Genomic DNA, 13,995 nt, shown 5'->3' with positions numbered 1-13,995 from the left:
CACGCGCACGTTACGTTCCATTGCTCTTTTGGCTGCGCGTGTGCGTTTGGAGCTCACGACAGGCGGGACAATTGAAGGACCTTCCTGGCGTTGTTATTCTGCCATATTCTGTCAGTGGACGATCTATCATACAGTCCTACCGCTACCGGCACTGCCATACCAGCGCTCCCAAGGGCGCAAATGCACTCGATATAACAAGCGCATGCGCAGCTGGTGCATGGGAGCTGCGCCCTCGTGAGTTAGGTTTAGTGATGTTTAATCCAGCTGCCGGACGATGGAATAAATGTGTTTATTGGACGCCAATGCTGCTTTGTATGACTCTGCTACGTAAAAACCACGCTAGGTGTCACTAGCTACCACCTAACCACGTTCAAATCATTTGGGAGAATGAATAGATCTATGTGCGTCCCCAGAGCCATGTATCCATTTATCCACGGCATGTTGACGCGCTGACGATTTAATCAGTGATATCCAATTTTCTCTCGCTGTGAAATTATTTTTAACGTATCTAGTTTTTTATTTACTCCAAGTGATTAGACAAAGATCAAGCAACACTTTTTTACCGTTACGACGGATACAGCGCCACCAGAGAGGATGCGGGAAAGAAGAGCAAGAGAGGAAGAAAAACAGAAAATGTGAGTCAGCCTCTTTCTTTTTCTTCCCTGCTCCCTTTTTTTTTCCTTTTTGTCTTGCTGGAGGGATTCGGGCGTCAGGCGCATCGTCGCTTCTGTTTTTGCAGCGTCAGTAGTTATCCGGTTGGGTCTTTATTCGAGATTACGTTCCATTTTATTGGTTTACAAGACTGAGAGGCAATTTGAAACGACCACACAGCTGTTTTTTACTCCGTGGTTCGTGGGTATTTTCGAAATTTGTTTTTGTTAATACGCCACTGCGACAAAGGGAACGGTACGGAAATTGGGGAGTAGGGACTGAAAAACTCGTCTTTGCTGATTTTCAGTGTTGTCTTGAGAGCGAACGATAGGATGAAAACACACTCCGATCCGAGCATCCTGGATTTCCTGCTTTTACATCTGAGGTATGTATCTTTTCTTTGTCCGACCCTTCAAGGAATTTCTTGAGGTCGTTACGAGTCCACTTAGACCTGACATAGTGCTTTTGCCCGCTGGCATACCACGGGTTGGCTAACAATGGGCACCTTTATTGGCGATATTTCTGGGTTTGAAACTGTTTGATTATATGCTTCGCGAATCTTCAGCCAAATAAATAAGAGAGTAATATGAGTAACCGAATCACTGTATCCGCTGTAGCTGTACGGTATGAGAAAGCGCCTTTCCGGTAGTTTAAGAATATCACACGGACAGAATTATTGGGACATTTAGCGCTTAAATCACTTCGACTATTTGACACTTTGTTTGTCTTATTGTACTACTAAAGTGTAGACATGTATTAGTTATGCACATTTTGCTTGGTGGGAGAAACGAAAAGCCCTATCTTGAGGGTTTTTGAGAAAGCTTCCATTGGTGATCTACTGCTGTTTGTTATTGAAGCCGACTAAATCGCGTAAAGGGTGCGGTTTCTTTCTTCTTTTCTTTTTTTTTTTTTTCCCCAAGGGAGGAAAAGAAATTTATATCAGGCACCTGAGGAGGGGGGGGGGGGGGGGGGAAAGGAGGAGGAAGGGGAGGGGATGGGAAACCTGATGGTTTATATTTTGTGCATAGGAGTGAAAACAGTCATATTTACCTTTTACAAAGCACCAAGTTTTCATTTTTTCGACGGGTTAGAGAGAAAAGTTATAAAACCAGAAACATTGAATTGAATTTAGGTATGTGTGGTATGCTCAAGAAAAGCTAACAACGTCTATGCTGCATAAATCACTCCCGTCATTGACATTTGCTCTCTAGGCCAAAAAACTGCCACTTCCACTGAAATAGCCTGGCCCGGCATGCAAGCTTTCCCACCTCCCACTCATGATGTCTGTGTCTGATATAGCACAGGGATGTGAAACGTCCTTAAAGTTACTGCATCTCTACTGCTTCCAAATTGATACTGACATGAAAAGTAGGGATCTGTCATTTTTAGTTAAGAAATGGCCCTTTTGTTTGGCAACTGTATAAGTAGAGATTACTATCATTTTTTCTGTCTTTCAAACCGCATCTGCCTTGTGCTATTTGGCACAATGGCAGAGGCAGTTCGAGCTTTGCACATGTTTAAGTTCTGTAACCACTTGTACAATTCAAACTAGTGCCATTTGTGGTGACGGTTAACGTCCTTACGCAAGACCAGCAAAAAGACAGTTTAATTAGCTCAAACTGAGATCTCCACATCTTCTTTGCTCAGTCTTTGCTGCTTTGTACTGGTCAAGGACTAAAAGGAACACCATCACGTTACCCAATCGTCTCTTCGTTGTATGCATGAATTCCATTGCACTTGGTTACTAGCAATGTCCAGAAGCACGTCTCATACGATTTCTAACAATTGAATGGGGCTGGGTATGAGAACCTGATTGAGGAGCTCGTCATGTAACCTGCATGGCCTCCAAGCAAGTTGTGAAAGGACACAAACTAGCAGTATGAATTGGCTATTGGGCAGGAGTTTGAACAGTCATGCTCCTAGCAGTTCACTTCAGCTGTGTTGTCAAGAAACACAAATTGCTTGCTTGTTTTAGATGCAGCATTCAGCGTGGACTTGTGTTCAATCGGTGTAGCACCTACTGAACACTAGTCCTAGCCGAACACCGACACAGCATTTATATCTAGGCTGTGCCTTGTGCTCGATCGAGATAGGTGACAAAAAAATGCATCTAGTACAGAGGCTTTATGTTGGGTAAATTCTGAGCTGTGTGGCAAACAAGCTGTACGAGGCACCCCTTAGTTCAATTTTCTGCCAAGAGCATGTGACGGAACCAAGAGCGGGCAAAGGCAGGTGCGCACCCTGATGCAACTGTGGTACCCTTTCTTTCTCTCACTCCCTTTGTCGCCACTTTGTGGATGATATGGGAATGAATACGAGCACACAGCCATAAATTGTTTGGGCACGCTTCCTTTTCAGATTTTTGCAACTGGTCTATTGACTACCTTCTAGATGCGCTGACAACTTGCAGGGGTGCTTACAGCAACGTGGGATTGCAGTTTGCCTCTATAGTCAATTGGTGTAGGTTGTGCAGGAAGAAAAGCGAAATTTCATACAAAATACAGTTTACCTAGCTGAAACTGACCAAAACCATACTTTGGTTGATGCTAATTGAAGATTGCCTCAGTGATTTGGCTTTGCTCTGCATGAAGATGGTGGTTCTTCAACTGACCATGTCGGAAGATCTAATAAGAATGCTCAACACAAGCTGGTTAAGTATGTGTTAAATATAAATATGCCTTCTCTGGAATTTAAAACTGTTCAAGGTATACTGAGTTCTCCCAAAACATTTCCTTTAATTGCCTGGATAGGACATATGTCACAAAATAAGTATTCCCTAAAAAATGATATCCTTTTAACACAATATTTAGGTTGAGAGACGAATTTTGAGTTGGGACCAATTCCGAAATGTACTTCTATTTCAAGACGTCGACCCTAAAATAGAGGCCTAGTTGGAAATCGCTTAATTAAATCAATTGTGTGAAACACATATACAGCTAAAAGTTGTGTTTTCTTTTTTTTTCGGGGCAAGTTTATTTCTTGACATACGTACATGTCCTATCTAACTGCCTAAAATATAATTTTGGGGCAGTTCAGGATCTTTTTTATAAGGACAGTTTTTGTGTGCATTCAGTGCAGGTCCAATCTTCTTTCGACAGAAGATTCGCCGCTCAAAATCGGTTCAGACGGCTTATCAACCACGCTAAGTCAGATACAGCATCAGAAAGATAGTGTGAAGGGGAAAAGGACGGAACCTAGGAAAGTTGATGTGGGGAGGAGTGACCACCTTTCCACCAAATACTTTACTAGGAAAATACAGGACACTCTCCTCATTTGCATTTGACAGAACGACGGTCATGCCGTAAACCATCCCTGGTGGAAGGGTTTTTGGCAATGCCTCTTTCCGCCACCCCCCTCTCGCCGCCAGAGCATGTCAAGGTAACGCCTTGAGATGCAGTGCAGTTGATGGGGTTGCGGATGCGAAGACAGAACCGTTGCCGCCATCAAACGTGTTTCCACGGATCTTCGTTGTCGTCTTTTTCTACGTATTCTTGGGAAGTCTCCTGTATTCCCCTATACTTCGTTTCACCTTACGCTGTACCTCAGCGAAGGCTAGAAGCGCGAGCTCATAGCCTTCGCAGCTTACCTTTATGCGCGAGAGCTTTTGCCGCCCAGATCGACCCCAGAGCAAGGTGCTCGTGCTTGTAGCCTTCCCTGCGGTACATCATAAGGTGAAATAGAGTATAGTAAAGTATTTGTTTCCACAACATCTTTTCTCGTGCGCACCTTTACCTTTTTACCTCTCGCACGGTCTTTCTTATGTTGTATCTGACCATTGGCAACGTGTGCAAACTGCAGAGGCCGCTTCTCTACCTATCATCATCATCGTTTGTGGCATCACGGATAGGACAAACTGGGACAGACCATGCAGATCTTAAATCCCTCGGCTCGTCAGCTTGCTTCATGCTCTGTTTAGGTAACGCACAGCAAAGCCTGTTTCACGCATTGTGTTTATTTGGTGAAGGAATATTTGCAGTAGGGCATTTTACCAAAGGTTGAAACTGTGGCACGGGTAGTTGCGCTAACAAACACTTTTGGCACTGAGGTGTCGAAGTGCTGGGATGGTGGGTTGTTCTCTACCCCAGTACAAAAAGCTGGGTAATGAAAAAAGAATATCTAATGCTTTACCCCCATTACAACATCTACCATGGTGAATAGGGTATATTTTTTTAAATATGATTCGGGCAAAATAAGACTGAGAAACAAATGTTTCATTCAGAGAAATTTGAGAACCTCTCGCATGTGTCGTAAACACTTCAGTGAAAGCGACTCCGTGTATCCTGTTGGTTTCAATGTGTTCTCTGAGTGCTGGCCTCTTATTAGTTTCAAATTGATTCCTTTTTGAATTATGTAAACCAGTAGATAAACATTTTCTTAAAATAACTGGCACGAAGAAGCGGTGGCTAGCTTCTGAAGTCGTGTCAGTTGAATCCCTGCTTATCCATCCGGTCAATGCGAAACATGCGAGACCCCTCGCAATCGAGGTCCTCTAAGTCTGTAACTCTTCAGCGTCCCAAGAAATGAGATATACACCTACTATGAATTGCTACCGTTTGTATGTCATTTTGCGGACACGTGTATAATGTGTGATGCGCTTCTCAGTGAGCGGTTTTAACTTTGTAAACAATCCTTAGTAAAAATAAGATAGAACAAATCAATCAATCACCTGAATTTGCCACGCCATGTCCAACAATTTAAAATTTTTTGAAAATTTCTGCTTTTCTTTTGAGCAAAAGTTGCGATGTGACAAACTTCTTTGCCACATATTCAATGCGGGAGTTAAAGGAGCTGTGCAACGATATTCAATTGGAATGTTTTTCTCTCTACACGAGCTTACTGGCACAGCTGGGACTCAAGGATACTCATACGCAATGCCATTGGCCAAGAAACTCCTTTGTTGCGGTGTAATTTCAAGGACAAAAGCGGTCATTTTCATTCAATCTCTCCCTTGCAAAATTTGATGACGTAACTCGGGGATCGCAGTACACCCAAGTGACGATATTTGAATGCGGTTCATAGATTGGACCCGAGCATTGCGTGGGCACTCGACTTGGGCTCGTGACAATTGCTAGCTCGGGAAGCATTCGGGTTGTGACCCGTGTCCAATCACTGCAACGACGACAACAGCCGAGCCATAACAATGTCTGGAACTCAGCGCGTGTCCTGTGCTTTGCCAACCCCGGCGCGTGGCTATGATCAACACTGGCGGCATATAATCGGCTCTACATCACGTGGCCGCTTGTTCTGGCTGCGAGTTGAGGGGGTGAACGCTGCTCGTTTTTCTTAAATTTTTTTCTGGGACTTCTATTGCGTGGGGTGAAAACCGAACGCGTGTTTCATAGGTCATTAACGTCAGGGATCCGTTTTAAGCGGTATTTGTGCACAGTACAAAAATTGTTGCACAGCTCCTTTAAGCGACAGTTGCTGACGAGCATTTGCTGGTCAGCAACTTTTAGTTGCACTTGAATGGAAACGTCGGTATCGGCAAGCTCAATGTAGCTAAAACAAGTGTGCCACACTTTGCAGCACAACTGTGCGTGCGTGCACACAGTTAAGATGAAAGCACGTCATTTACTCTGGTGAATACAAAACCGTTTTCTACAAAAGACTCCGCAGATCCGAAAAAACAAGAATCGGAGAAGCAGGAAGCAGTGAATAGCCCCGATGCATTCCGCACGAGCTGTAATGTGAAGCTCCAGGCTTGTTTTTGAACATTTTGAAGTTTTTTTCATATAGAAAGCAACTATGAGGTGCTTTCTATTCATTAGAATGATCATTCACAGAACCGTCATTCACGTTTCTTTAATAAATAGACTGTTTTTAAATGGCATAGATGCAAACTAACATAGCCTCTCCGTGCTTTGACAGCGCGTCGTCCGCTCGCATCCAACCAGATCCGTTGCAGGAGGGCTCCCGCGAGGTGGTGCCGCCAAAGCATCTCGTTGCCAACAGAAAGAAAGATTTTACTCTGACACTAATCCTTTTCTTCTCAACTTCCTCTCCTTCATCTCTGCCCTGTGGTGGATCTTCAATAGCAGCGGGACATGCATGCAGATAATTTATGGCTTATACTTTGTGAAGCACATCCAGAGAGTTCCCAAGAAAATAGAACCTTGTTTTTCAGCCCGCTTAAATAAACTATGCATCACAGACATTTCTAACTCCGTGAAAATGTGGCGCTAGCAGTTGGAAAAGAACGCAAAAGTTGGAAAAAAATTCATATTGTGAATGCTTGTGGGATTTATATCAATAAAAAACACTTGGCAGCAAAAAAAAAAAAAAAAAGAGATTCTATTTGTTTGTTTGTTTTTCTGAAAAGTATGTTTCACTGAAATGGATGCTACAGGCACCCATAATGTTTCTCGTTTCAAAGACATTAGGCTTAGGTGAACGTTGGCTCGTGGAATAATTTTGTTTTTCTCAATGATCTTCGGAGCCAGGTAACGTTATGTTTCCAAACTTTGGCGTTCTATTCTAACCACTAGCGTCACATTCACACGGAGCTTGAGCTTTCTGCTATGCATAGCTTATTTACCAGGGCCGAAAGACACGGTTCTCATTTCTCAGGAACTCAATGTAGATCTCTGGTTAAAGCCATGAAAACATTATCTTTTTAACGCATATGCCTTGGCCACTTAAACTAATTCTGCCACCAACACACTTTTCTTTGGGCATCCAGGAAAAAGGTCAGACGCTTCTGTCCCCCCTAGCCCAGAATGGACAGCCGCTTCCAGCTGCCGCCTTCTCCTATCGAGCAGCTGAATGGTGACCAGGAAGAAAGCTACCTCTGTCCTCTGTGTCTGTACTCTACCACCAGTGCGGCAATCCTCTTTCGGCACCTCTTCATCCACACTGGTGTCAAGCCTTACTGTTGCTTCGAGTGCGGAGAGCGCTTTGCCATTCCCGAGACTCTGAGGAGCCACCTCGCTGTGAAGCACCCTCGAAAGCTTCCGCTCCACTGCGACCGGTGCCGAAGCAGCTTCCGCTTTCGCCTGGAGCTCTGTCAACACGAAGTACTGTCGTCTTTGGAGACCCTGCACTACTGCTACTACTGTGGAAAAGGTTTTCTGTCTGCTGTGGATGTTCTCCAGCATGCCCGGACACTACATTTGCCATCTCGCAAGCACGAATGCGACGTTTGTGGAAGGTTTTTCCCATCGTTCGAAAGCATCAGCATCCACAGCGTCTTTCATTTACGGCACAGCAGCACCGAACATCTGTTGCCTCCCTTTGCAGGTTAGTGCTCCAAGTGCATGCATTGTGGTGTGAGGCAGCAATGTCTGCATGGAAGTAAAAGGATAGTTTCTAAACACACATGGGTGCTACGCATTTACGTGAACCATGGGTATCACAATGCGGGGTTGCCCCGCTGCTGACTGCTAGTGATTATGACATGACACAATGTTCAGTAAATAAAGACCATTTAAATCTATTTACACCCTAGAGCAAGGGTCTCCAAACCCTAAACCACAAATGCCTTCCAACCGGCCTAAGGCTGCCCTCAGTCCTTCCAGTACGCCCTGTCCGCGACCCGCGTTCAGCGAGCCTGCTGCTACTGACACAAAAATAAGCATGTGTATAAAGATGGCGCCGCGATGCACGCCAAACGCGCACATAGCAGAAAAGACGAGAACTACTCATTTAGTATTTTTTTTTTTACTTTACGTTTTTATATTACGGCCCTCGGGACTGCGATCGACCCCCATCCAACTCCTTGGCCAAAAAGTTTGGAGACCCCTGCCCTAGAGTCTAGATGACTCATGTACAGAGGCTACGAAGCAAATCCTGCTGTGCTGCTTGCGTGCCATGTTAACTAGGTTTCAAAGCACTCTTAATGTGGCAGCACTTAAGAATATGATCCCTTTAGCATTGATCCACTCTCCCTGGCAATAGGGAACCCACTCAGGGAGCCAGTTCTACCACCTGGGCAACTACATCTTGTTTCGTGCGCGCAGGGTTCCGTAAGGGCACCAAGTTCCATCTGCGGCGCCGGCCTCATCGCTGCCCGAGCTGCCCCAAGCACTTCCTGCACCTGCGCTCCCTCAAGAGGCACCAGCAGAGTCACAGGCGGGAGGGCTCGGTCGCGTGCCGTGTGTGTGACCGCCCCTTCACGCTGCCCTGCTCGGTGCTGAACCACGCGCGAGAGCACGAGGAGGAGCTGCGCCTGTGCTCCGAGGAGCCCCTGCACGCCCTGGGGCTCCTGCCCACGGACCCGCCGCACGAGTGCGAGCTCTGCGGCAAGACCTACTCCACGAGCAACAGTCTGCGGGCCCACCGCAAGACGCACAGCAGTGACCGGCCACACAAGTGCGACGTGTGCCAGAAGCAGTTCCTGCGCTCCTATGACCTCAAGCGCCACCTGCGCATCCACACTGGCGAGCGCCCTTTTGTATGTGATGTCTGCGGACAGGGCTTCTTCCAGTCGTCCGCCATGCGGAACCACCTGCGCACCCACACCGGCGAGCGCCCCTTTTCTTGCGAAGTCTGCGGCAAGGACTTCACCCTGGCTTCCACGCTGCGTGGGCACATGAAGATCCACACGGGCGAGCGCCCCCACCGCTGCACCCTGTGCGCCAAGTCCTTCTCGCGCCCCTACGAGCTCAAGACGCATATGCGCATCCACACTGGGGAGAGGCCCTTCGCCTGCGGCACGTGCGGGCTGGGCTTTGCGCAGGCCTCCACGCTCCGGACGCACGTCAAGATCCACGAGCAGGGGACGGCCTCCTTTGCCTGCCGCCTGTGCGGGGAGGCCTTCGACAGGGCGACGGACCTCGAGCTCCACTCCAAAGTCCACACGGGGGAGCTGAGTCCGCAAGAGTCAGCCCAGCAGCTCCCGTTCCGCTGCAGCATCTGCTCAAAAACGTTCACGAGGCAGACCCACCTCAGGAACCACATGAAGCTGCACTTGGGGCCAGAGCCCTTCAAGTGCGAGGTGTGTGGACAGGCCTTTGCGCAGTTCTCGAGCCTCAAGAGCCACCTCAAGGCCCACATGGGCGAGCCCTCGTACTCCTGCTCGGCGTGCGGGCAACACTTCCTCCAGTTCTCGGCGCTCAAGGCGCACATGGTGCTGCACACCAGTGAGAAGGCCGTCGTGGCTGTTGGGGAGTAGGCTGGGTGGCTCGTGCGCATCTCTGTCTAGTCACCTTGTTTCGTTGGTTTTGCCTGAAAAGTAAGGATCATGGAGATGAGCAAAGCGTTTGCTGCGACAGGATCGAATGCTGTGCTTTTAATTACCAGCTTTCGATTATTGCGTAAAATAAATAACGCACCTTTTTTTTATTTTTTTTTTTTTACTTAGAAGTGCACAGTTTAACGAGCAACTGTGCAAAATTTGATGAGATTACTTGGTTTATGCTTATTTCCATTCCCGAGAGAGTTCTTTAAAATTTAAAATGATGCGGATGTTATGTAAATTGTGGATTGCCCGATTCAGATATACAAACCTTAGGAAAAGTGTTAGACTTTTCGAATGCCAGCATTACTCAGGGTACTTCATGTTAAAATGTGCTCATACGTGTCTCATTTCATTGTGTGCTTTTTGTTGGAAAATGGGGAAGAAGGGGTGAATGGCTGCAAACATCCCGAGACAATGAGCTCGAGGCACTCATTAACACAGTTTGCAAAGCTTGGGTTCAGAATGTCATCATAATAACTCTTGGCAAAGTAGCGGTTAATGCTTCTGGAAGTTTCTGTGAAGAGGCGACCATTCACCACTGATTGGACAGGTGTGTTACAAAAGAGAAACCTATTTACACTCTTGTGCTCCTTCTGTGTGCTGTTTTGTATTGTTACGTGGGTGCCCCCCTAGCAAACACTTGTGTAGACGTTTGTCAGTGTCTGTATCAGTTCCTAGTCAGGTGTCACTAGTGCAACTTTCTTTTGTGCTGTTGCTACATGTGCCAAATTTATGGCATCAAGGTTAAGAATACCGACCAAAGATACAGTTCTACCTCATGAAAGTTCCGAGAAACGTGTCCCTTTTGACGCTTTAGGAATATAGTTTGTAGTGCCAAATTTTGTTCTGTCCTGTGTCTCACCTGTGTTCTTGCATGACTGTCCTGCGTGAAGTGATATTTTGCTGCTTGTCCTAGTTGTGGTTATTGAAGTGTTCCATCATTATGAATCTGTGTTATTTACTCCCTCCTGCGTGTTAGAAAATGAGAAAGCTGCCTGAAAGTGTAATACCAGCAATGTTTGTAGTACTTAGCATATTCAGAGTCCTATTTCTTATGTTTACCGAAGAGCAGTTTTGTCATTCTTTCAATGTCTTTGGAGTGCACAATCCAGATATTTGATAAATGGACTATATCAAACAAAATAAGAAAACACAAAAAAAAAGTGTCAGGGCCGAGGTAGAAACCCTGATTTCCCGATTACTGTCTCTGCCCGAGATAATCCCGCTCAGTAGTTTTATTTTATTTCAGTGATGTGGTTTATTCAGCTGCATGTTTGGACTAAGTGTCTCTACACAAATTGTAACTGCAACCTACTTGCAAAATACTTTAGAAGATAAAATAATTGGTCCTTCCTCTTAGCTTGCATTAGCAGCTTTATAAATAGGCTGCAGTTTTTTCGGGCTTTATTTCTTTCCTCAGATTTGCCTCTTTTCGATGTCGGACAAAAGATTGGCATTTATTGGGGGCTTAAGACGTGACGCTGGCATGATGTCCCCCAACCTCCAGGGAGCACGTGTGCAAACCAAACACTTGGAACATGTCCCAGTACCAGTGCAGTCACTAGGGGGGGTTGATTTCTTCAGGTGCAGCGCTCTGGAGAGTGTAGGTGGGCAGTGAAGATGGGAAAGGAAGGAAGGGCAAGGCAGGCCATTGGCCTTGAGTGCTGCTGACACTGATGATGCCACTGCTCAGTACCGAAAAGAGAAGAAACGAGACAAACAAAAAGTCCTGATGAAAGCAGCAGCCTTCAGTGCAGGCTGTGTTCCAGGCCAACACCAGATATAGCTGCAAGTTCTTTTTTTTTTTTTTCCAAATTTTAATAAAATCGGCTTGGAATTTGGTCATTTTTTTTAGGTTTGTTGGTCTATAGTGAAAACATAAAGCCCTTTGTTTTCGTGTTTTGAACTTAAAAAAACAAAAAAACTTGGGGGATGGGGGAATAGGCAGCATTTTTCAAGCTCGAAATAGGGGAGAGATCGTATTTTTTATAAGCTATTACAAAATTTGGGCTTTTCGGGTTATATATCAATATCAATAATTGACTATCAAAAATATTGATCAGCTTTAGGACATGGAATTTTTGTTTGCACAAACAAGGCATTAATATGCAGATAGTCACATTAAAAGGTGATATAAGAGCTCACATGGCCATTTCAATCTGCAACAAATATTTGTTGACGTACATAATCATCTGCATGCACAGCATTTTTGGCCCGATAGTAGACTTGTCCAGTCTTCAGACATCTTGACCAAGAGAATGTTTACTCAACATCAAAGCTTCCATTTGCAATGCACATCATCATCAGTGTGGCAGTTGGTAGCCTGAGGTACTGCTCTCATCAAAATTGCCTTCCGAAAATAAAAATTAAAAATTCCCAGAGAGCATTACTTAATCTTTTGCGTTGGTTGTGTAATGAGTACTTTCAACAAGTTTCGTTATTGAGTTCCACATTTATACTATACCAAAAGTCAAAAATGGGAAATTTTCGTTCCAAATTGGGAGAAAAATGGGTTTAACACCATTTTTGGGAAAACATGTTTGTGGGGTGTATATATGGGGCAATTTCGGGTTTTACCCAGAAATGAAGGGCCCAGTTTATACTTGGTGAATACAAGAACCAGGTATGTTATGGCACTGGGAAGGTCAATATATTTTGGCACTTTCAGGCAGGTTAATTCATATTTTGAAAACGTTTGCTGGCTATTGTTCTTTTAATGGAATGGTGCCACAAAGAATGAATTTTACTGTATGAAATGTCCCAATATCTAGAAGCCAAAAACAATACCGCTATGTTTAGCAACTTGCTTGTTTGAACAGTCCAAGGTAATAGTCTGTATCTAATCTCAATCCTATGCTGCTCAACATAGCTGTATTGTTATTTCCTGTCCGTAACCGCATTTGTAAATATTTGTTTCTTTAACTCGCTGTCTTAGTAGTGAATCATTGTGCTTTGAAATCTAGATTGAGATGCTTGCTAGTATAGAACACCAAATAAGTCTGAAAGAGCAATTTCGTGTGTTAAGAGTCTCAGGGATCCATGCTTCAGTAAATGAGTTGGTGTCCGTCTGGTGGACTGCAAACAGTCCTATTATTCAACAGTTCCTATGAAGAAGCATGGAAAGTTGTCATTTGCCTCTGTTTGGGCACCCATGAACCTCAATGTAGATGGGTATTTTTCTTATAATAATGTCAAGTGTCACCTGCATCTCCCATTGGCTTCATGTCTAGAGTAATTGACTGTCATACTTTCATATTGTGTGTCATTTGTCACAATGCAGGTCTGTCATTTGGATCTACGTGGCCTTCATTACCATTTCTGAAAAATGACTCCAGTAACTGTGTACCATGGAAACAAACTCACATTTTCATGAAAAGTAATATATAAGTTTAATCTTGTGCACAAGTCTGATATTCTAGCTCTACATCTATAATTTTTGTTGCATAAAATTTTAAAGCTCCCATTTGTAGAAGCTGTTTATAGCTGTAACTTTGGTTGCTCTTGACATTCTGGTCAACCTGTCATTGCATGTAGAGAATTTATAAAGTGTGCATGCTTTGTATCATCTGTATAGGGACTGCATCTAAAGTATGTAAGCTTATTATTTGACATATGTATCTTCACCAAATAAAAGTCAGTTTGTGCTTATGTGACATGGGAAGTGAAGTTTCTGAGCAGAAATTGTGACCAGTAGTAGATATTTTGTGAACAATAATGGTCAAAGAGGACTTTTTTGTAAGAGTTTAGTTTTAATTTCAAAAAATGGCAAGTAAACAAAATTTAGGAAAGTAAGAAATTAACACACTTAACAGCATGCTGAAAAACATTTTGAATAACCAACGCATTGCAACTTAAGTAGTTTTGAACCAATGAAGGGCAACTGGCAGACCCCAGCAGAGGATGGAATTAACTGTGACCACCTGGGGGTTTTGGTGAACTATAATATCAGTTAATTTTTGAATAGCAGACAGTTGAGCAGACATTCCACTCAAATGTTGTAAGGCTTATTGCACTGTTACATCAAATAACACTATTATAAGCCAAATGCTCAAATGTTTTCAGGAAACATTGGAAAGATTTGAGCCTTTTTAATATATATGCCCACCAATCAGCTGCTAAATCAGCTATATTCTTGTAAGTACTGCAAGCTTCGATCAAGCAACTCATGA

General features: G+C 44.4%; 1 protein-coding gene across 2 annotated transcripts; it reads left to right on the top strand.

The window, feature by feature from the left end:
- Positions 1–628: 628 nt before the first annotated feature.
- Positions 629–13,467, top strand: LOC8027782 (gastrula zinc finger protein XlCGF26.1). Of its 2 annotated transcripts, none has more exons than XM_029972118.4 (3): positions 629–1,036; positions 7,331–7,887; positions 8,607–13,467. In XM_029972118.4, exons 2-3 carry the CDS (start codon positions 7,368–7,370, stop codon positions 9,758–9,760), a joined length of 1,674 nt encoding a protein of 557 aa, XP_029827978.1. In that variant the 5' UTR covers positions 629–1,036; positions 7,331–7,367; the 3' UTR covers positions 9,761–13,467. The 2 variants fall into 2 exon arrangements, with proteins under 2 accessions (XP_029827978.1, XP_029827977.1); XM_029972117.4 differs by lacking the exon at positions 629–1,036 and adding an exon at positions 7,022–7,091.
- The last annotated feature ends 528 nt before the right edge of the window (positions 13,468–13,995 follow it).

The sequence above is a fragment of the Ixodes scapularis genome, unplaced genomic scaffold (assembly GCF_016920785.2).
Source record: "Ixodes scapularis isolate PalLabHiFi unplaced genomic scaffold, ASM1692078v2 PGA_scaffold0__279_contigs__length_252992795, whole genome shotgun sequence".
Taxonomy (NCBI): domain Eukaryota; kingdom Metazoa; phylum Arthropoda; class Arachnida; order Ixodida; family Ixodidae; genus Ixodes; species Ixodes scapularis.
This window is presented reverse-complemented; position numbering and strand designations above follow the sequence as displayed.